Source organism: Sipha flava, unplaced genomic scaffold (genome assembly GCF_003268045.1).
Source record: "Sipha flava isolate LNK unplaced genomic scaffold, YSA_version1 215_pilon_pilon, whole genome shotgun sequence".
NCBI classification, from domain to species: Eukaryota; Metazoa; Arthropoda; class Insecta; order Hemiptera; family Aphididae; genus Sipha; species Sipha flava.
The window spans coordinates 877,711-901,244 of NW_020272834.1; the positions used below are offsets into that span (position 1 = coordinate 877,711).

Below are 23,534 nucleotides of genomic sequence, written 5' to 3' on the forward strand. Positions count from 1 at the left end.
ATGTGTAAGATCTTCGATGAATAATATATTTATGACATTTTTTTTTTTTTTATTAATATATATATACATGTATATTTTTATACGATGTTGTTAGAACATTCAGTTCATTTCTACAGAGTACAAATTATTGAAAAAAATCTGATTAAAGTTTATAAATACATTAATGTCGTTTTCTTTAATCGTCAAATTTTCATTTTAATAGTGTGTATAGGGTAATAATTTCGTTCATTAAAAATATTTTGAAATAAACAAATAGCGCGATTGTATTTGGAAAAATCTATTTTTGCAAAGCTATATTTATATATATATATTATTTGCGCCCAGTCAAAATTTACTCATAAACAATCAATAAATGCCACATAGACATATGTGTAATATATATATGTAAGACATATGTATATGACATATATATAAGATACAAAAATGTTATTTTAAATCATCATCATGACGTTAATACATAAACATACAATTAGTTTTGGTTTCAATATTAACCCTGAGTTGAGAAAGGTTTCACAAAGTTCGCTAAGGATTGGGGATGACGATAGGAATAATAAAAAATGTACGATTTATTTCAGTGCAGGAGGAGGGTACATAAATTGTAGGACATTAAAGATTTAACGAAAACGAACGACGCCCGTGATGTTTTCGTTCGTATATATTTAATGAGCTGCGTAGACGGCCACGTCTACCATGGTGGAGTATACCACGATTTAGAGCGCAGAGCCTATCACACGAGCCGTCCAGCATCACACAAACGCATAAGAGACGGTGTATTATATTAGCCACAAAAATAATGTTGTGGACTGGATAATAAAAAAAAAGAAAAAAAATTATCATAATTGCTTATTTCCGTGAATTTATTTTTTTTTTCATTCGGTTTCGATTAAGAGTCTGACTATTTGTGAGTAATATAAAGATATATTATGTAGACAACGCAATAATTAAATGTTCAACACGTGCGCGGGATTCATCACCAATTGTTTTAGTAAAATATGTTTTTTATACATTGATATCTCATCAAAACAGTTGGCGTTTATTGGATTTTAATTAAACCAAATGATTGCATTTATACACAAGAGCATAGAGACATTTTACGATTTCGGCTAAATAATATTTTTTTTTTCTCGAACCAGTGGCGTGACATCCAATTATCGTTTGGAATAATATAATATTGCACTAAATGATATATGGCAATAGTTATTAATTATTTATAATCATAAACGCTCATAATTTTCACATTATTGATATTATAAATGATAATTTATAAATAATTCGTTTTGTATTATGTTTCAATCAGTATTATAGTATTCTTCATATATAGATAAAAATTGAAAAAGATTTCGCTGGAATTCCAGATGTAGTAATGAAAACAAAAACATTCATAAAATCTTTTTTTCTTTTTTTTTATTTAATAAAAACACTAATAATTTACGTCTTAATAAAATGCCGTTATAAGATTGTAACAATGGCCAGTAAAACTTCTAGAGAAAATAATTTTGTAATTTTTTTTTGGTCTTATAAGACATTTACTTTTAAAATAAATACTATATAATATTATTTGTATTGTAAACAGAAACGGAACTGCATAAATAAAGGCCATTTGCTATTAAGATGATAAATAATTAAGATAATTTGTATACAAAGTGCTTGCAGCGGTGCACGTTTCCTTGAAGTATTCGCAGCGTGTAATCACGAAGCTATTAATAACTGCATTCCAAGTAAATGTTTGTGATTATGATGTTGCAAAACTTATGTCGGCTTTCAAAACTTAGCAAAGTAATGGAGCGTCCGTTTGGAGGGTGTCGTAATATGAACAGTGGTGTATAGCGTGGTGTTTGTGAAACAGACTAAATTATCATAGATAGATTGGATTCTATTTCAATGATAGTTAATTTATATATTATTATATTATTAGGTGTATATAAATAATAATATATATTTGTATTTTATACATCCATATATTTAGATTACTATATAAATAATTATCTGTATATAATATACAAATTTCGTTTTATGTGTTTTATTTTGTTTATATAATATTTATATAAATTATTTATAAACGTCAAAAGCTTTTAACAACTAATAAAATAAGTTATCATTGATTAATTAATATCAAGGTAAGCCGGAAGTAAAAGCGCACTGGATTGACATTGTGACACAATCGACTCTTACGCATAAGATATAACGGAATGTTTGATCAGTTAAAAGGGGACTATTGATCCAGAATTGCTAATCAGAAAGTTCCCCGTTCTTGAGTGACAACAAATCAATCTTGAAGGGAGTCTCCGAGGAAAACACATTTCGAATTCATTGGCCAACGAAATATATTATTAAATCACGAATATAGGAACCACAAAGTCATTATTGTCGCGAAATAAGTTAGTATGTATATAAATCTAATGAAATTAAATTTGATACATCTCCGAGTGCCGTTAATGTCATAATTCACTGAATTCCTAATGCATGGAACCCACGCCACGCCAGTTTCGAATAACGAAATGTACAATGTATATGTATACATATATGTGTCTAATAGTAAATTGTTTTGCCCATGTTTTACGTTTTTGCAATTCATAAGTGTATAAATATGTATGTGTATAATATGTTCATACGTACACTCATATGGTTACTATATTTTTATAAAAATACTTTGGTTCTAAGCTTAAGAGTCGTCGCATATACAGGTATTTGTTTATTGTTTTTAATTTTGCGTCTTTGTGATATCCGTCTTTGATTGTCTAAATATTAAAATACCATAATTTCACTCCTACTCAAAATAAATACAATAATCCTATAGGTATTATAAATTCAACACAAACACACACACACACACACACTGTGTATATATATATATATACTGTTCCGGTGTTAGTGAACGATGTTGAGGCCACGACGAAATGAGATCGAGCACGCACATCCAACGACGTTCAAGAAGGATATACGCAAGAATAAGTTTGATCAGTGATCCAAAAATTTCACACAGCGACTATATTACTTACTAAGTATATTTGTATATTTAATACGGAGGCATTGCGTTAAGAGAAAAATAATTGGCTTACTTCGCGACGACGTTTATTCCACGGACCACATCTACAGACAACTAATAGTCAACACACTCTAACCGCGGTCAAGCTGTAGCTTCATAGTTACAGGGTAATAAATTGTAAAAAAAAAAAACTTTAGAAATCGACCCGCAACGTTTTTGCGACACAGGATCAATATCAATATATGTGTATATATATATATATGTATATATATGTATATATATTGAATATAGAACGGACATTAAATAAAATAATACGATGACTAAATATTACACAAGATTTTAATAATGTTATGTATAATTATTTATATATACCTACTATATTTGATTTAAATGCATGCACATTATATTGATTTTATGATAAAAATATCAGTAAATTAAGAAATTTGATTTTACACGTTGATTATAATTTGTATTAATTAAATCTTTTTTGAATAGTGTGACAATATACAAGTGAACGTGCAAATGAAAGTAAGGATTGCAACATCTAACAGTTAAACTAGGCTATGTGAAATAGATTTAAGATCAATATTATGTAGATAAAAAAAATAAAATAATTTTGTTGGAATTTCTTACGAAGGTATCGTTTTTGAACAATACGCAAACAATATAAAACTATCAAAACTCTGTAAATTTCTTGATTAGCTAATATCTTTGATTTTTAAAGTTCACTATAAAATGGTAATAGGTAGGAAAATTAAAAAAAATAAAATAATTTTTTGCAAAAAAATATATTTTGCAGTATTAATCATGTTCGGAAATTAAGAATTTCATCAGGTTTTATTTTCAGAAAGCAATCTAGAATCTAAAAAAAATTAAGACTCAATTATTTTATAAAAAATCATTTAACTAAAGATATAAACAACATCTACTCGTATTTCAGCCATTTAAACTATTTAATACATGTAGTAGCAAAAGGGTATCCTAAATACAAGTATGCGTGTTTTTAAACTTTATCACCAATAAAAATATCCTCTGCAGACATAATTTACATTTAAACGGTAAAAAAAAAAAATATTAATTAATCCATAAATATTCATTCACAATTTAATTTATGAAATTGAAAACAATTTAATAACTGTAGGGACGATGAGTTTTTAGACCCCTTGATCGTTTGCTCTCCGGTGCTTCTGATCCCTTCTAGTTATGATACCGTTGAAAAGGTTTTTCACACCTAATATATATATATATATTGCGATGATATACACGCTAATGCATTAATTTCGAAGTGTGTACGTTTGAAAACGAACAGTCATGCGTTTTGTATGACACGTTGACGTACGTATACGTAACGAAATCATTGTCAGTTAAAAGCGCCGAAGGTCCTTTTCTACATCATATGTGTGCACACATGTAATGGAATAACAATAAATAACAATAATAACACATTTTCCGAATATAATTTCATTTGTGTGTTCGAGACGCGATATTTTCTGCAGCTGCTCAGAAACACCAAAGTACTTTTCATATTATTTTTATCGCGTTTTTGGAGAAACATTTGAAAATAAATATATTCCATGGAGTTGTACAAGTACTACAAAGGAAGGGAACATTAACAATAGAAGTCGAAAAATACCTGTATAATCCAACAAAAGTTTAACGGTGCGTAAAAATCTTAAATGCACAAAAGAAGACGCCTGGAAAAAGATGGCTGTATACTGAATTAACAAAATAATGACACGTAATTATATACGTTAACGTATTATTTAATAGGAATTGATACTTAAATGTTAATATACATATCGTGCTCCAAATGATTACAAACATATTTCGTGTGTATAATATATTCTAATATCCATTGAAGAAAAAAAAAAAGGGTTTAAATGTGCTAATGTACATAGAATTGACATTAAATAAAATGATACGGGAACTAATATAATACGCTAGACATTAATAATGAACAATATAAAATGTATATAAATGTATACGTGTTATATGTTTATAATTTTATTAAATGCCTTTGAAACAAACGCAATGATGACCCAAAGTTATATAATTATATATTTTTATCCGGTATATATTTTCTAAAACATAACACTTAATTCCTACAGAGAAAAGACCAATAGGACGTACAAAGAAGCGATGGATGGATGGAATAAAACAGGACTTTGAGAAACTAGGGATACCAGATTGCGAAGAAAAAGTACGAAATCGAGAAGAGTGGAAAGAGGTGTCGATGGTGGCTAGAGCCCCTGAAGAGTTGTGATGCCAATGAAGAAGATGAAGAAGAAGATAACCCAGTTTTATAAATTTTCTCTAGCGCGTTAAACAAGCCAATCGGAAAATCGATTTTGACTGAGTAAATCCGATATCACGTGTATAGTATTGTGTTTTACCGGTACCATTACGTGGGGAACGCTGCGCAATGGTCATACCTCTTGTGGGCGTGTTGCGGACGAAAGTACGACGTTTGATATCGTAACCGGTATACAGAATGTCCGTTTTGCGTTAATATTTTCATCAGCATCGATTTGATCGCTAGATGTCCGCATGTGGTTTGTAACCACTACAATGACACCGGTGCTACAAACACAATAATACGCACAATGTTGCACGTAACGATTTCCGATCAACGGCCCCGTTATTGATACATTTATAACGCACGTCAACGACGTAGAAACGCAAGCCACACGGGACGTTGGAGCGGTTTTCTGCCACTGCGAGCTCTCACCAACAACAATGGGATATTATTACAGTTTTTATATACGCATTGTATACTTGTATACATGTAGGGCACACGCGTCGCACGCGCACACTCGGTACACAGTGTATCCCTTCTGGTGCATTCGCAAAACCAATATAACGTTGGCTTATGATTTATTTGGCACGAAGGGCGATTCGAGATGTCAAGAAGGACCGGGAGGAGGAAGGGGGAGAGGAGAGGTAGGCAGCGATTAATATTTTCGACGGAGGACCGAGTGCGCAAAAGCCCCTAGGAATGCGCTTGCTACCAACATCGCCGCGGATCGTCTGAAGCACAGCAACGGACAAAAAAAAAAAATCGAGGGGTGTGAGGGGACTAAAAGGCCCGCTGTTTATCACCAGTTTTAATAATGTCCCGAAGAGTAAATCACGAGCTCCTCCGCCGCTGCCACTGTCGCCGGACAGCAGATGTTTTGCCGGCTCGCGGGTTACGCTCCGTTCAACCTTTTGACTCGTGTGCCTGTGTGCGTGTGTTTCTTACCCACCTCTCTACCTATGTACATGCACACAATATACTCATTCTTCGAACTAGCTGCATTTAACCTGACTGGAACGTTTTGCGTGGCCGACGGGGAGAGATGGGAACGGTATTGTATAGAAATATCGTTCTCATGTACGTGTGACAATAAATATTATCACGGGATGAAGAGGTCTTTTAATACGCACACGCACGCACAATACGGTATCTTACCCCGACATGTATCCGTTTCTTTGTAGACAAGGAAAAAAGAAATGATAATAATAAAAAGCTATAATAATGAAAGATATAAACTCCCTCAGGTACGAGTCAGCTGCTGGTGCTAGTCTCTGCTTGTTGCGCCGCATCGCGCAGTTGGCCAGCACTCCCGCTGAGAAGGTGACGGTAGCGTGTGCATGTTTATTTGTCACGCTACTAGTAAGAAAAACGCATTTGTTATATTGTTATTATTATTATTATTATTATTATTATTATATTTATATTGTTATGTATTCGTTCGGGTTCGTGTTTTTAATGAACCCGCGTATAGGCACCCCAAGTTTATCAATAAAACGTCGACAAGAAAGGGCAACACCGGGTTAGGTATGGTGATTTCTTTTCCCGAATACGATTTCGAACTGACCGACGCACGGTGCACCATCCACTTATGGACAAGCCAGAAGCAATAGCGGTGTTCCGATTCGATTTTTATACGCTCGGAGATATTGGACTTTTTTTGTAGGAAATAAAAAAAGCGACAACCGGATTTTTAAATATGTTTCGTGTTTAACCGTACGGAGCAATCGCAATGTGACGTGTCCGTCCGTGGAGTATGGAATTTCGTTTTACTCCGATCTATTCGTAATTGATTCCCAGATATACTAGTCTTAAAAATGTATAAAGATATAATTAATGAAAAACGTTAAAAACTACGGTTAATTGAACTCGTACATTGATTAGGGGTTCTTATGTTTGTAAAATAAACACATGTGTACATGCGTAATGTGGGTGACTATCGAGAATCGATTTATAAACCGAAATCCGCACACTCTCCTTTGAAGATTATAGTATTATAAAGCAGAAGCTAAGTGGCCGTCATTGTTATTACCATAATATATGTTCAATTTAGATACGGTTACATAGAGAAAGAAAATTTCCATTTGATTTAAAAGCTTTAAATCTAAGCAGCCATTAAATTACGTTTCATTTTTATTTTTGCAATTTAAATGATAGGGTAGCGAACAAAGAAAAAAATACGTTGTCACAATATGGTTTTTTTTTCAGTATTGTTCTCCAGTTGATTGTTATTGTTGTCAATTTGAATTCGTCGATTAAAAATGTTAATCAAAAATGATGTCTAAGTAATGATTGTTGTAGGTAATTATATAATTTATCTTAAACATTATAATAAAATATTTTTTGAATAATAACTGTTAGGAGAGAATTAATATTATGTATCCGTCATCGGTCGTAAAATACTTAGGAATATGTTAAGTTAATGCAGAATATAAACACGAGTAGTACGGAAAGTATAACATTTAATTAAATGAAGATAAAATATTGCATATAATATGTACATATTATATATTACTATATATGGAATGTGTAATGAAGCAATTATTTAAAATAGTGTATGTAGAAGTTTGTTTTAGTAATTTGTAAATAGCCAGGTTGGGTTTATTCGGGTTAAATTAAATACTGTAGTATTGCTATGTTTTTATTGTAAAAATATTTTAATTTAATTAATTTAAAACTTGGTCACGTTCTTTATGATCCTGTTTAATTGCATGATTTTCATGTCGTACGCAATATCTTATACAATGTGGTAAATGTGGTATTGAACATTGTATGTCAGTAGTTTAAGTATAAAAGATAAATTGTGATTTAAAATTTAATTATTTTTATTGACCAGACGTTTTGTGTAGTACATTTCAAAATAATAAAGTATATAAAAATGTAATAATATATACAGTTACACAGCACGCGGCTAATTTCAAGCAATCATTCAGTTATTAATAAATATTAATATATGTAATATTTAAGTTTTATTAAAGTCTTATTAAAGAATTTTCATTAAAACGATAAATAAAATGTAAGCGTGAAACAAAACTTATTGTAAATTCTGGTTTACTATTAAATGCTGTAAATAATAAAAGAAGTATTCAGGTAAAGTAGTATTAAGTAGTCGGGTTGGTGAACACCGAATTATAAAACTAACAGTCATATATATTTTAGAAAGAATACAAAACAGGTTTTTTCTCATCGTCCCATTGACCATTTTTATTCATTAAAAGGAATCCTTAAAATAATGATGAATGTATTTGAATGACTTATTTTACTATCAGAAAAAATAAAAATTATAATAAAAAAAGTGTTTTATATGGAATTTTACATCATTATAATGATTTCCGTTGATCAAGGAAGATGCTACCGTTTTAAAAGTTTTCTTTGACCACGCCCAACGTCTAAAACATCTTTCCCCCTCTCAATAAATTCTCACGCCGTCAATTACGTAATGTTACAGATTTCAACTATCTATATATATTTACGCCCTGTGATTTTCCCCTGTCAGCGTTACGTAACAACAAACATAATATTATTAGTATACTTTTGGTTAATTGTAGAGTTATTATTGTTAATTTATATTATTAGAGTATGCGTATTTGTTTTTTCGATAAAAAATAAGGACTTACATATGGATCATTAAACAATCCTCATAAGTATTAAATAAATAACTCAATTGACTCCGAAGGAATGAACATATAGGTATATATATATATATATATGTGTGTATATGATATAATGATTGTCCTGTTTTTGATTTTTATTTTAAGTATTAATATATATTATATATATATATATATATATATATTTTTTTTTCATTTTGCTCGTCCGTCTATCGGCGTTTGAACAGAGCCGCACCGGATTCCTCGCTAAGATGATGTGAACGTATCTCGCGATTGATGTTATCGGTTTGTCTGGAGTATTTTGGTCCGATCTAGAGCGAAGGAAAAAACATTTAAAGATTCGTACACGCAGATAACCCGAAAACCGGACTCAGTGAAATTCCGGTGTAAATCACTCGATAACAACACTTGTTATGTCATTATAGACGCTGTTTTTGCTTTTGTGCGCACAGCGCATTGTGTTGTAAAACATGATCTGCACGACAAAAGGGCAAAAAATAGAACTTCCGATGGCTGTACAAGAATTTTGTATAAATAAACGTCCATGTGTGCGTACATATATGTATAAGGAAAACAATTTTTTCTCAAAAATTATAACGACGACATGGGATCACCACTACCACCAACGCCCAATTGTTCTATGGTCGAAAATTCCTTTCACTTCCCCTACCCCCGATGCTGTCACCGGTCTGGATTTCAGTTTGGACACCGGTTTTCGTCATTCCTTTTCTAACCGACCCACTGGCCCGTCCTGACGTCATCATAAATCAGTCAATTAAAAATTATATTTTCGTCTGCGTCCATAGTAATAATTCTTCATTATCTATCAACGTGAGAGGCAAAAGTGATTGGTTCACATGTTCTCAGACACGTCATGCTATATCTTCCGATCTTAGACACAACGCTATTGGAATCGGTAGTGTAAAAAAAAAACACATAACTCGGAGAACTGATAGAACCGTTAGGCAGCAGAAATAATTGACGATTTCATAGGACAACATGAAACTCTGTACAATACGTCACGTTGATAGCACTACTTTGCACACAATACTTGACACATTTGATGATATTGTTAAATTTCAATAAATTTAAATAATTTAAGAAATACAAACAAAACTGTATTAAAAAATAAACATTTGTTTGATATTTTTACACATTATGGCAATAAATGACATAAAATTTAATTCGATGATTGATTAAACTTTTATATCGTTTTGAATAAAAAATATGAAATATATGAACAGAAAATCATTTTGTTGAGTATTACTTAATTTTTTAATTTTCAATTTCTTAAATTTATATGAGTAAGACATTTTTTCTATGAACGTAAAAATGTATGTAAAAAAAAATATTTTATTTTTAAGATAAACTGTACATATATTTTTATTTTACTTTTTCGATAAAAGTTTTTCATATATTTTAAATCTTGTTATTTTCACGTCAAGTTCTTAAAATATTTGGGCAATAGTTTGGAAGTATACGATTGAAATGTTATAACTTTTTTGGAAATAATAAAATCGTATGTAAAATATGATTTTATTGCATGTGTTATTGTAATATATTCTATTTATCGACATAACAGTGTGGTTATTGATATATTCAAGGGAGTTATAGCTGATCGACGAATTCGAAAACTTTTGGAACAGGGGTCATATAATATATATATTTATATATATTTTTTGGAATGCAAATTTCGAGGGGTGCACTCCAAAATGGCTATATACAAACAAATACGTTGAAAACAATAAAAATCCCTTAGGATTCACAATTCATAACCAGTACTGAGTATTATTATGACAGATGACAAAGGCTCGAAGTTCGACTCGATTCAAGTATTATTAGTGGACCGCCGTAGGTTAGGTTAGGTAACTGATGTTCATACAAGGGCATTGGTGGTATAATATATTTTTATTTTTTTTGGACTATAATATGTATATATTGATAATAGGCTTGAATTTATTAAGCTTGTATAATTGAAAAAAAAATCCTTTCGTAACGATTACGTTTTTCCGTATTTTTTTAAACTTGCGTAAAATTAAATCGTTCATTCGTGCGAACATGACGATAAAAACAAATTACGGGCTTCAAGGTAATCGCGTGTCTGCGTGAAACTGAATAGGCAATAATAAAAATACAGTGCGTAAAAGGTGGCAGTGGGGTGGTGCATAAGGGGTGCGGAGCAAAAAGCCATGGAGCTCAGAACAGCATAAAGGACGTTGGGAAAAAATGTAAGGGTGGGTGAAAAACAAGAGGATTTTGGTAATATTCTGCAGAGCGGGATACCGCCCGGTCATCGCTCGACCACGTCCAACGCAGTGCGTATCTCGGTCCGCTCACCCCGTACCATCATCGTCGACATCGAAATAGCCGAAAATTCCCCGGACGGGCTTGTAATTTCCAGAAATCCCCCTTTCGTACCTTTCCAAAAGATAATCCGTCACGACCCTCGTATAATACTGTGTAGAGGATGTTTTAAATCTTCTTCTCCTCGTCCTGCTTTCCGACCTTACATCCCCTATCTATGTTTCCGTTCTTTACCTCTATACCGTAGTCTGAGAGTCCCTAATAACATGGAAAGCCGTGTGTCAAGTTTTCAACACGTCCGACTGTCAGTCGTCGTTGGTGAAGGTGTTGGAATGAGTCTATGCAGGTAAATCGCAAACATCAATGGTTCCTGGTCGATCGATCAAGCGACTAAATGTAATTACATAGGTGTCTTCTGAACCAACGTATATCTATTTCACGGAGTAATTAAGACAATTAGTTTACGTTGAGTTGTTTTACTCGTTAACATTTAATTTAATAATTACATCTTAAATGTAAACATGCATAAATAAAAGCGCCTGCAAATAAAATGGTTGAAAAACTAAGTAAACTAAGTATATCTGCACAGTTTTTAATCGATATTATTCATGATTATTGTTCTGATATTTTTTTATATTTCAAACGTTTTTTTTTTCTTTCGATTTATATTTATTCTTTTTTTAATTATTGTTTATATGAATGTATTGACGGTGTAAAAATGAAAACGGTATAATGCATAACCACACGTCTTGCGTTGACGGTAACATAAAGTTTAATATCCATTAAAACGTCCGGTTTTTTTCTTGGCCCACACACTTCAGGTACTTGGGTGACACATTTTTTCAAACGAATTCTTTCCATCATTGGAATGCGTATTCAAAGGCGCCTTACAATGCAACGTATACCACACCACAACTCCGATGTAGGTATCCTTGACTACCCCGGTGGAACCGGGTGAGTTTCGATTTAATAATACGTTGTCGTTTTTTTCTTCTTCTGTTTCTTCTTCAACCCCTGTCCCTTTGAGTGCGACGGAAAATCTATCGGCATAATACAAACAAACCGATACGGACAAACGAAACCGGGAAGAGAAAGAAAAACAATTCATGTGACTCAACGTGACAGAGCACCTGTATCGTACAAACTTTATCCCCCGTCGAATAAATCTTCCTGTTTGGACACTTTCATCATTCCAATCGAAAAGAAACTTTTATCTATATCATTACGTATAAAACACACGACGAGAGGAGATTTGTGAACCATATAAAAGTTTAGCGGCCGGACGTCGTTTTGTGGCCGATACGCGTCGCAAAAGTTTTCCTCCTTTTTTTTTTGTTTCCATACCACCGCCACAACAGTCCCTCATCATTACAATTTCGGTAATGGCTGACCCTAGACCCTGCCTGAGGAGAGTTTTCTGCAATACAACATAACATGTGGAGTACATGGTGGACGTAACCTCTTTCTCCCTCCTCCTCCCAGAAATAAATGTCCAGTTAAACTTAAGTGGCAAACCGTTATTTATTAATAGGTCAGCACACATTGTCGGTGCGAAGGGAGACAAAGTTTGGGGGACAAGTGTCGTGTATTCCGTATCTTCTGTTCACCATTCTATCCCCCCTCCTGTTATACGAATACGATTATTTATCGCTAGAAGCTGACACCTTTGTTTTCATTTCCTTTATCAATTAAGCGTGGCACCGACTACGATAAGGAATAATCTACGAGCAATATATCTATAAAGTCCGTTATAATGTCCATTCGTTTTATTTATTTATTTTTTTTAATTTCCAAACATTAACATTTTTAATTTAAATCCTCATTTTCTAGCCGAATAAATTATAGGTAAATCTTAAATCACAAAATCCTCAAGGACAAAGTGGTTCATAATTATAATATATTTTCTTCGGAAATCTATATGTTGAGTAAAATTATATTTTGATTCATCCTTTCTACTTCATTCAATATGAGATAATTTTATAATAAGTCAAGTTTACTCATTATTATGTTGTTTTTTAACACTAAGATTTTCCAAGTTTTTAATTTGTTATTAATGTATTCGCTACTACGTTCTGAGACCGCTTCAGGTGGATAAATATACTATCATACTATCATATTTCAATAACAAGTATATTACGAATTCAACCAATTCGATAGTATATTTTATTCATATTATTTACAATTCATAAATATTTTAATTTAAACCTAACTATTTACTCTAATTAATATTTTTGTTCGTTTCTTTAGTAGTTAATTGCTTTAAAAATAATCATATCAAATTGTAATATTAAACATCGAAATGTGTGGAAATAATACTTTTTGTTTTAAAATATAAAACTCACAACATAATGCATGATAAATAAAACTAGTATAAAAGTTTTGCTCTTAATAACATTATCTAATATATATATATTATTAATTTATTATTTTATACGGTAAATTTAGTATTAGATGCTTAGAAATATTTAAAATATAATTATATACTTTTATTTTATCTAATCAAAAAAATAAATTAAAATAATACATTTTATTTATCAGTGACTTTTTCTTTTATATGTTCCAAACATTTTTTCAGTACCGCTCTACAACAATTTATCGTGTTTCATTCCTACCGGTCGTTGAGCCTTTCAATAGTTACGAGTACTGAATAGAAGAAACGAATAGGGGGTATTTCATTGGAGCTTTATGTTCCCCTTCGCCTACGACATTGGAAATTAATCTCAAGACCTTTCGATACATATATATATATATATATATATATTCAAGTATATAATACAATACGCAGGATGTCGGCTGTCCAGAGGGAGATTTATCATAGTTCACCCCCTTCAGGCCGTGATGTCCATCCTAACAGGTTAAGACTTTTAATACCCCGTATAATACACACAACACCCGTAATACATATATATTTATATACGTAACATTTCTCCTTCAGGGGTCGTAGGTTAAGAGAAATACAATTTACTTATCTGTCACAGTGCGTACGGTTGACCCTCTAATGGCAACCGTACACTATTACACCTGTATAAGGTGGATGAATCGGTCTCCCTACCGGGGTCCTGCCACGGCACGTTGTGTATGGTACACACCTCCTTATCGCGAGAGAAACGTAGTAGTTTCGCGAAAGATTTGAACCACGAGATTTATACGCGGAGACGCGACCTGGTGGCGGCAGGCAGGCAGGCAGGCTTTAGGAGTTTAATTAAAGCGAAGCAAAAGTTTCACCATAGCTTATTTTAAGCCCCCCGAGCCACCGTACGTGGACCCCACAGCAATTATTTACTTATATACGTGCTTACCGTTTTAATACCCAGCCTTCAAATGTGATGGTGTGTTAAGGCGTTTTTATTTCCATTCAAAATATCGGTAGAACGTGTAATCAGCGGCGGCGAAAACTTGACGCAACTATGTGAAGAAGCGCTAAAATCTTAGGCACTTACGGCCGGTTTATACTTTCTACGTGGGAAAAACTGTCTCATATACCTACAGATGCATAATTATCAAATTTTTGTTGCAATAAATACACTCAGTTCGATATTCAGATATATTCTTATGATTCGCCACCTGTTTAAGTAATATTTTTTGTCCAATCCATATGTTACAACGATAAACAACCGCCGTAAAAGTAAAGAAAACAACCGTTTAAAGTTATTTCTCAGATCGACTTCTTGTTTAATAGGTATTTCTCCCAATCATCTACTCTTCAACGGTGGAAAAGAGATTAGTTGTAATAACACGTGATTATATCGTTCTTACTGTATGAAACTGGTACCTACTACAATAATCTTAACTTCGGCAGTGTTAAAAAAGGATAAAAATGTTTATATTTACATTTTACGCTTACTTTATATAATAAACAAATACATTAAACAATTTATGTGCAACTATAAAAATAAAATTGGAAACTAAATTGACTGAAACTTTAACACAAAATGTATCACATGCAAGAATATAAAATAATATAAAACAGATAACATTAGAATTCAGAATAACAGAAAACTTGTTTGTAAATGAACCGTTAATTTGCATTTAGTGTTTCATTCAACATTTAAGGTATAATAATAATTAATAACAAAAATAGTTTAAAATTGTATGACACGATAAATATTACCTTAAATAAATGTCATTGTACTTTTTTTTTTTTTTTAAATATTTCGTAAATTTTAGTGGTAATTGGTTTTTTAATTATTATTTTTCTACAACAACATCTAATAAAAAAAACTATCACTAATTTTTAACTTTACAACATTTAAAAAAATTTTATTATTAAAATTTATGACTAATTATTTAGCAAAATTATTAAGTGGTCGAAAATTAATAGTTATAATTTACTTAATTTACTATTAATAATATTTATAGTAAACAATTATTTTTATCTTTAAAGCTATACATTAAAAAAGGTATTAGTATAAAATTAAGTACACCGATTTTTCGAGTCAATTAATTGAGCTTTTGATCTAATATTATAAAATAAGAGATGTTTAAAGGGTAACCGTCATAGATACTTAAGTTAATTAATTACATCTGTCGGTAGGAGGTAGGAATATGCATGAATGTGAAAAAAAAAAATTACTCATCTAAGGTCCGCATGATGCTTCAACGGAGAGAAAGTGTTTATTGCTGAAGTTTTTATAAAGTTGTGAGACTTTTAATAAACGGATAGTCCAATATCTATGAGCCTTATCATACCCTCGCGAACTTTTAGAACTTTATATACGCCTTCACTGTTTAATGTATTATTATAACCTCATTTTTAGTTTATATACAATATGCGTATGTATATGGACGGGTAGGTGTTATTGTTTTCTGGATAAAGTTAAATATAACCAAGGCAAACAAAAATGTTTAAATATTAAATATAAATATACGTACTTAAAGATAAGTTTTATTTCTTTTGTTTTCTTCGTATCGTTATTATTATATCATGGTATTTGTAAACGGAATTTTTTAGACGCGAAAATAAATAGATTAATACTTTTATTTAAAAAGAATGGTAATAAATTTATTGTTGTTACTCTCGATAACTTATATATATCATAGCAAGTTTAATGAATAGTTTTGGTTCATTAAGCAATGCGATTTATAGGATAAGTAACCGGAAAAACATCTAGCTTGTTTTAAAACAAGATGTATACTAATGATACTTATAACAAAAATTTGAATTGTGCAAGTTAATATGAACATCCCTCGAGGTAACGTAGTTGTCTTTTCTGTTACACTTTAAACTATTTATACTACGATCAATTGCGTTTTCGTTTATTCTAATAAACAAAAAAAAAAAAAATTAAACAACAAAGGACATTCGTGGATTGATTTGTGTTTTAACTTATCTTAAATATTTTCAATTTAAAAACTTGATAAAATTAAAAATGTTATAATATTACGATTTATCTCAAAATATTCATAATAATAAATTCGATTGATCAAAATCCAAATACTTAATACGTAATAATTTATAATAAAATGTAGTTTAATTAATTTTAATTGGATACTAACAAAAAAAAAAAAAAATGTGATTTACAACATTTACCTATAAATTATAAAACGTTTTTTTTTTATTTATTACTTAAATACTTTCAAAAATTGATTTTTAAAGCATATCATTTTTCCGTGCTTATTAAACGTAATAATATTTATACTAGACTTATTTTGAAATATATATCAATAAAGCATTTATGCCATCATAAAAAGCATAAAACCAAGGGAATAGAGATTTTATGGTACTGTTAGAAAATTAATCAATTCTGTACAATATATATTTTCCTATTAACTTTATAGCCGATTACAAAATATTACTATAGAGACATAATAGTAGGCTTTATATATAAATATATATATGTAATCGTATGTATGTGTGTATATTCACTATAATATCTCTTGAATTTTATCTGAACGACTTCAAAGATAAATTTCGAATCAAATGGAATATGAAAAAGTCTGATAGGACTCTATTACTAAATGTATTGGATTACATGTGGTGCGGTAAGCGCCAAGGGGTGACATCTACTTCCCTCTAAACCACGCCTTTCCTTTTCGTAATTTGGTTTAAAGGCCGTCGCTTGGCGCAGTATTAGCAATTTTGTAATTAATAATAAAAATAAACTGTTGTTTATTAATATCTGCTACATATTCGGGACCAGCATAAACAACATGATAACGTTCTCCCAGAATTACCCATCCGCGGCCCGAAAGTGTTTTGCCTAACCATGCGAAATCTCCGGTATTTGTACACCTGACAATACGAAAACATAACCACCGTACCCATACACCGCCCATCTTGTAACTTCATGTAAACTACCGACCATCTTTAATGAGCACAAACATGCGTGACGAGGATTAACGGGGCATGGTCACAGAAAATGGGTTGCATGAGATGAAAAAATTCATCTAAGTTCCAGATAGTATTGCAGTTATTACCACAGTTTAAGTCTAGAATAACAACAATGTAATCCCTACAGCAAATTATTAAACATATAATAAATTACAACAACAGTTATCTGATTTCTCGATTATTGGTTGTCGTACCTGCAGTAAAAATTAATTTTAAATTAAATTAAAATAAATAAAATGTATTAAAAGAAAGTATTGCTTACAAAACGAGATGCTATATTTATACTTAAATTGTTGCATTTCCATTACGTTATATTTTGTGTTGTATGAAATTGTATGTAAATTCATACAAAATCATACAAAATGTCTACGAATATGTCCTTTTTTACATCATGATATAATGGTATAAGTTTGTATCCAATGTCATTATTATTATATCCAGTCTCAAATAAAGGATTAAGTACTGTTGTTTTACAAAAAAAAAACATTTCAAATAAACTGTATAACATACGAATATTAAAATATGCGATATAAAACAAAAACGTGTTTTTATTTTTAATTAAAAATATGATTTCATCAAAAAGTTTGTTTCAATCTAAGTATAACGTAATTTATCTTAAATGAACTGGGTCGATATTGAATGTGCTAGTCTAATGAAAATATCACGAAATGTAATATTGATGCGTTTAAACATGATATTAAAGGAAATTCGTAAAATAAACATCCTAATTTAAATATTATAGGTACAAATAAGTTCAAATAATATAATATATTACATATTTTTTTTTTTCAGAAAAGATTATTTATTTATAATAATAATTATTATTTAAAATTATATATAATCATTATACATGTATTGTAATTTTTTTTTTATATAATTTCATGTTTTAGTGTATATATAAATATAAATATTATCGTATTATATTTTTACTATCGATCAATATCAATAAAGAGACAAATTTTACATATTTTTAAGATCATTTTCTGGTGATTATTTTAGTATATTAATAGGTAAAATATAATATACTCCAACAGGTATATATACTTTATATAATGGACATTTGAATTGATTCCAGTCGCACAAATCATGAACGACGAGTATAGAATTAAATTACAACTGTTTGAATATTTAAATAAGAAGATCCCATTCGAAGCAATGTTATCATATGAAAAACGGCCTACAAATAATCTGGTCGACATCACTAGATTATTATTAAATTCAAAGCTATTACGCATTTCTGGGTAATTCGATTGCACTCAGTGAGATTCACAAAAAAAAAGGAAATATATACAGAGAGAGAAAGAGAGAGAGAAAGAGTAAAACGTAGTGATGAAAAATAAGGGTGAAAAGCTTGAAGAAGGGTGTAGTGGTGGAAGTGGTAGCAGTAGTGGTAGTTGTAGTAGGACGAAGAAGAGGACACTTCATTCACTGTGCATAGGGGAAATGTAGAGGACTTAAGCTTCTGACGACGATATATGCTATCGTTATGAAAAGTATACGTCAAAAGTCTAAAAGAACGGAGGCTTTTCATCGGCAACCACGTATCGAGCACAAACTACTGTCCGAGAAATATTTAGCCTACCTCCAATATATTTGTAGGTATATTGTACTGTAAGAAAGACGGATAAATAGTTTGAAACATATTAAACCCATAAAATATTTGTTTTATGGGCCATCAACATAATTAGTTGTATTCGTGGTTACTGGATTTAGAATTTTGACTCGCAAAGTGGTTTTTATTATTATTATTATTATTATTATTTGATTATATTACAACAATATCCTTCCGATATCGAAAACAAATGAATTCGCTAATTGCAGGAGTCATTAGCAAACTCGTTGGTATTATCAAAACGGTCGAAATACACATAATTTATTATTAACGAACGTTTCGTCGTCGTGCGATATGTTTCGTTAACATTGGAGATGTATTTTAATATCAGCGTAATTAAATTCACGTTTTTTCAAAAGATTTGAAAGGGGATACTAATATTTTGATACTGAAAAATAAAAAAATAATTTCCAGTACCCATTTGTAACGATGCGTTTTCATCGACAATACTGTAAGTTTTTGAATGAAAACGTTGACCAAATGAGTCTGAACAAATTGGTAATATTCAATAAAAGAGAAAGAGCAAGTAGACACTTGCAAGAGAGGCAAACAATTGAATTTGATATCATTGCACGGTAACAGGTCTTTGCCGCAGGAAAAGTTCGACTTGTCTTGTTAACCAATCGGTGGCGCGCGCACAAACGGGTAGTGTAGAGTAGAGGAAGGAGCTGTGGATCGCAAGTAATTTTTTCGCGCCGACAGGTGCCGCCGAAACGCGTCCGCGGAACACTATGATGAGCACGAGCGGTATCGCCGACCAATCGATTAGCCGCGACGTGTTCGGCGATCGGTTGCTAACGGACGCGACCGGTCGCGACCAACTCGGGCCGCGGTTGCGACCGCCGAAGGTTGTGAAAAGTGTTAGACGAAAACGTGTGAGCTTACCTGCAGGCACGAAGACGGCGAGAGCGCAAAACGCGACGGCGGCCATGGCGGCAAAGCTGCGGTCATCGGATCTGCGGCGGTTCCCAGGCGTACGCATGACGAGCGGAAACTAGACTGATGTGGCACGCGACGGTGCGCTTAACGCGACCACGATGATCCGCTATGACGAATACGGCGGTGGTGACGACCGGCTGCAGCTAATCGCGGTCGCTGCGACGTCCGGTCATCGTCCATGGCGATGCGACACGAGATTTGTTCGCTTACGGCCGCATGCACTGGCGTACGCGGTGACGGCGCGATATTGTTGTTCGGTCCAGGTAAGGAGAGACAAACAGTCAGAGAGATAGAGTGAGAGAGAGAGAAAACCGCACTCGGCGAAAACGCGAAGCCGACGTACGCGGAATCGCGACGAGAAAAACGATCGAACAGGATCCGCCGGTAAGTAAAACGATACGGGTTAATGTTTTCCTTTTTGAATTTTATTCTCCGCGTTGTTTCTCATTTGTTCCGTTGCTGTTTAACGCGGTACACGTACGGAGGACACTTGTGACACGCGCGCGCACACAACCGACTGCTACGGCGACGACGACGGCGGCAACGATGACGAGGTGTGTACCGCGACGCGGACGGTCTTCTATTGACTGCGGTGCCGAGCCAAACACGCACGGGCGCTCGTGATAGTTGACGCGGCGGCGGCGTCGTCGTCGTCGTCGTCCCGACCGCTACCAGCCCTTCCGCGATCGCGCCCTCCGCGGGCGCACCGTGGCGCGCCCTGGCGGGACGCGATTTCTCGCGGGGGAAAAACGTATTCCCTCCCCTTGACCACCCGCCGCAGTTTCGGTCCCGCGACCCCGCGCGCACGCATTATATCATACGCGTAATAACCGTACGCCCGCGGTGTTCTTTGTACGCGTACGGACGCGAACGACGAAGATAGAGTGTTCTTAGTCGTATGGTTTTCATCGCCGTCGCGCGATAATAATGTACGCGACGTTGAAGTATTTTTGCACGGCAAGTGGGCGCGACGGGACCGTGACTTCGTGGACTTTGAGCCAACGGTGACGGACACGGCCACGAGGGGAAGGATCAAAACTTTCTTTCGCCGACCGGAGTCGTTTTCCGTTTTCGGACCCTCTCTCCCGCAATCGTGTAATAATGTACAATTGAATACACTGGCGTTGTACACAATTAAACGCATACGTGGTGGTGAACGCGACCGTAAACGTCGACAACTTGGCGATGAAACGCGGACAGGTGTAACGACGAAATTGTACGGAAAACTTTTTCGGGACTTTATTACACGCGGCATCTCGCGCCACGTGGCCGCATCATTGTACATAATAAACCGTAATTGTACGTTATACACGTTGGCACACTTACCCCCCGGTACAACGGCGGCAGCCACGCTTCCGGTTTGATTCGTTTTTTGAATAGGACCGCGTGCCACTTGCGGCCCAAACTTTGTCGATCCCTATTCTGTTATTAAAGAGACCCACGGCGTACTGCTGTGTCAAATTTTACATGTGCCGATAATGTGAACGGCGGTCGAGATTCAGCTGCAGAACGGGACAATTTTATGGGGGGGGGGGGATCCAAGTGCACCGAAATCAGTGTCATCGTTGAAATTGATAGATTATCCAACAAAGATCGATGTAGCGTGACATTTCAAAATATTCAGTTTGCATTACATATATTGTGCGGTGCACACGAAAAGAATATATACAATACTTTTATTGACATGAAAATCTCATTGGAACACGCGGCTTATCAGAATAAAACAATTTTTCAACTTTTCCATAAAAACCAATCATGGTAAAATATTATATTACCAAGACAAATAGTCAAATAATTGTTTATATTTTTTGAATTATGAATTTGCAATTTTTAACAACTATACAGGAACAAAATTGTGGTGTATTTTCTTGCTGTAGTATTTATTCGAAACGTTCTGGAGGATACATATAAATTGAAAAATAGTACCGTTGGAATACCATCTGTGTTCGGTTGACAAGGTCACAAGAAACTTTTTGAGTACTTATACTACTCGAAAAAAGTATTGACCGATAAAGCACATATTATAGAATCAATAAATTTCTCACTGCATCACAATCCAGAATGTATACCTTACATCATGAAATTCAGCTGTATTCATAGAATTCGGGTACAAAAAAAAAAAAAAAAAACTTATCGCAAGAATATGTGACCAGTTTTTAGACTCTTGTGAGAAAAAAAAATGTTCTAATTTAAAGAAACCAATATACGTTGTTTATATGAACTCCCGCATATGCCTGTTTTCAGGTTAGGTTATAACCCAAGAATATCTATTAGTTCGATTAAATTAATTTAAAAAACAGACTTCATGTTCGATTTCGCTTGTATTATTACGAGGACGATTCATTTTTTATCAGTTTATTAATACAAATCGAATACTTTTAATAAGGTTTTTTAAACTTTGAAATCGATTTTACTGAAATTGCTAGTTGATGTCTGATTGAATAAGTACTGATTATGTTTATAAAAATAAAACTTGATAGCTGATTATTATTACAACGTGTACAATGAATGGTTTTGATTTATGTATTATTAAAGTTTTAAAACAAATTCGATAATTTTATTAATGTTCGAGACTTTTAGAGCAATTCTTAAGCAAATTTCGACCACTAACCATGAAAAAAACCCAGATCTATGTTAATAATTACACTTCACACACTCTATGTTGTTTTGCACGGATCGTTGAAAACGCAATAAAAGTTTAATAGCTTATACATGTATTTATTTGTCTAAATTAATAATTTTAGTAAAATATATTACCAATATATTCATACATAATTTATATTATTTATTTGAAGGATATAACCACAATTCTTAATAATCATCAAAAAACTTTTAACTATATTACTTTTTATTTTATATTTATTTTATTTATTTATTATTATTATACTTTATTTTTTAATTTTACCTTTTTCACTTTTGATTGTGCCAAATATTTAATAGCTCTTAAAATATCGATTACTTTCAACAGGTTTTGATAAAATGAACAGAATTCTAAATTAAAAGGAAGTATTTAATGGTTACAATAATTTGTATTTAAATATTAAATATTGTAACAATATAATTGTAGTAATAAAATGTGGTCTATACAAATCAATAATCATTGATTGTCGGATATGTACTAAAACTATTAACTATTATGTAAGTGCATTTAACGTTGAAGTAGAGTTATTAAATAAAAATTAAATTATTAACTTTTATACAAAGAATCATTAAACAATAGAATAACAAAAATAAAATACATTTTAAGTATTAAAAAAATAAAAATTAAAATATTTCCCTCCAATAATATATTAAATAAAAATATTTAAGTTATTTTATACATAAAATACTATTGTAAATTATTTTATAATACATTTTTTTTGAAATTTAGAGTCTCAACTCTTCGTATTATATATAAATCACATTTGTCATTTGTTCAGAAAGCATATAATAAATTATGTTCCGCTTTAAGACAAAAT

At 32.4% G+C, this 23,534-nt stretch overlaps 1 protein-coding gene across 1 annotated transcript in view; it reads right to left on the reverse strand.

Moving 5' to 3' along the window:
- Positions 1 to 20,685, reverse strand: part of LOC112682924 (protein sax-3-like) — a 74,322-nt gene extending 53,637 nt beyond the window's left edge. The window contains exon 1 of the mRNA XM_025553698.1: positions 20,023 to 20,685. Within this exon, the coding sequence (XP_025409483.1) occupies positions 20,023 to 20,119 (97 nt within the window). The 5' untranslated portion in view covers positions 20,120 to 20,685. The remainder of the gene's footprint in view (positions 1 to 20,022) is intronic.
- Between the last annotated feature and the right edge of the window lie 2,849 nt (positions 20,686 to 23,534).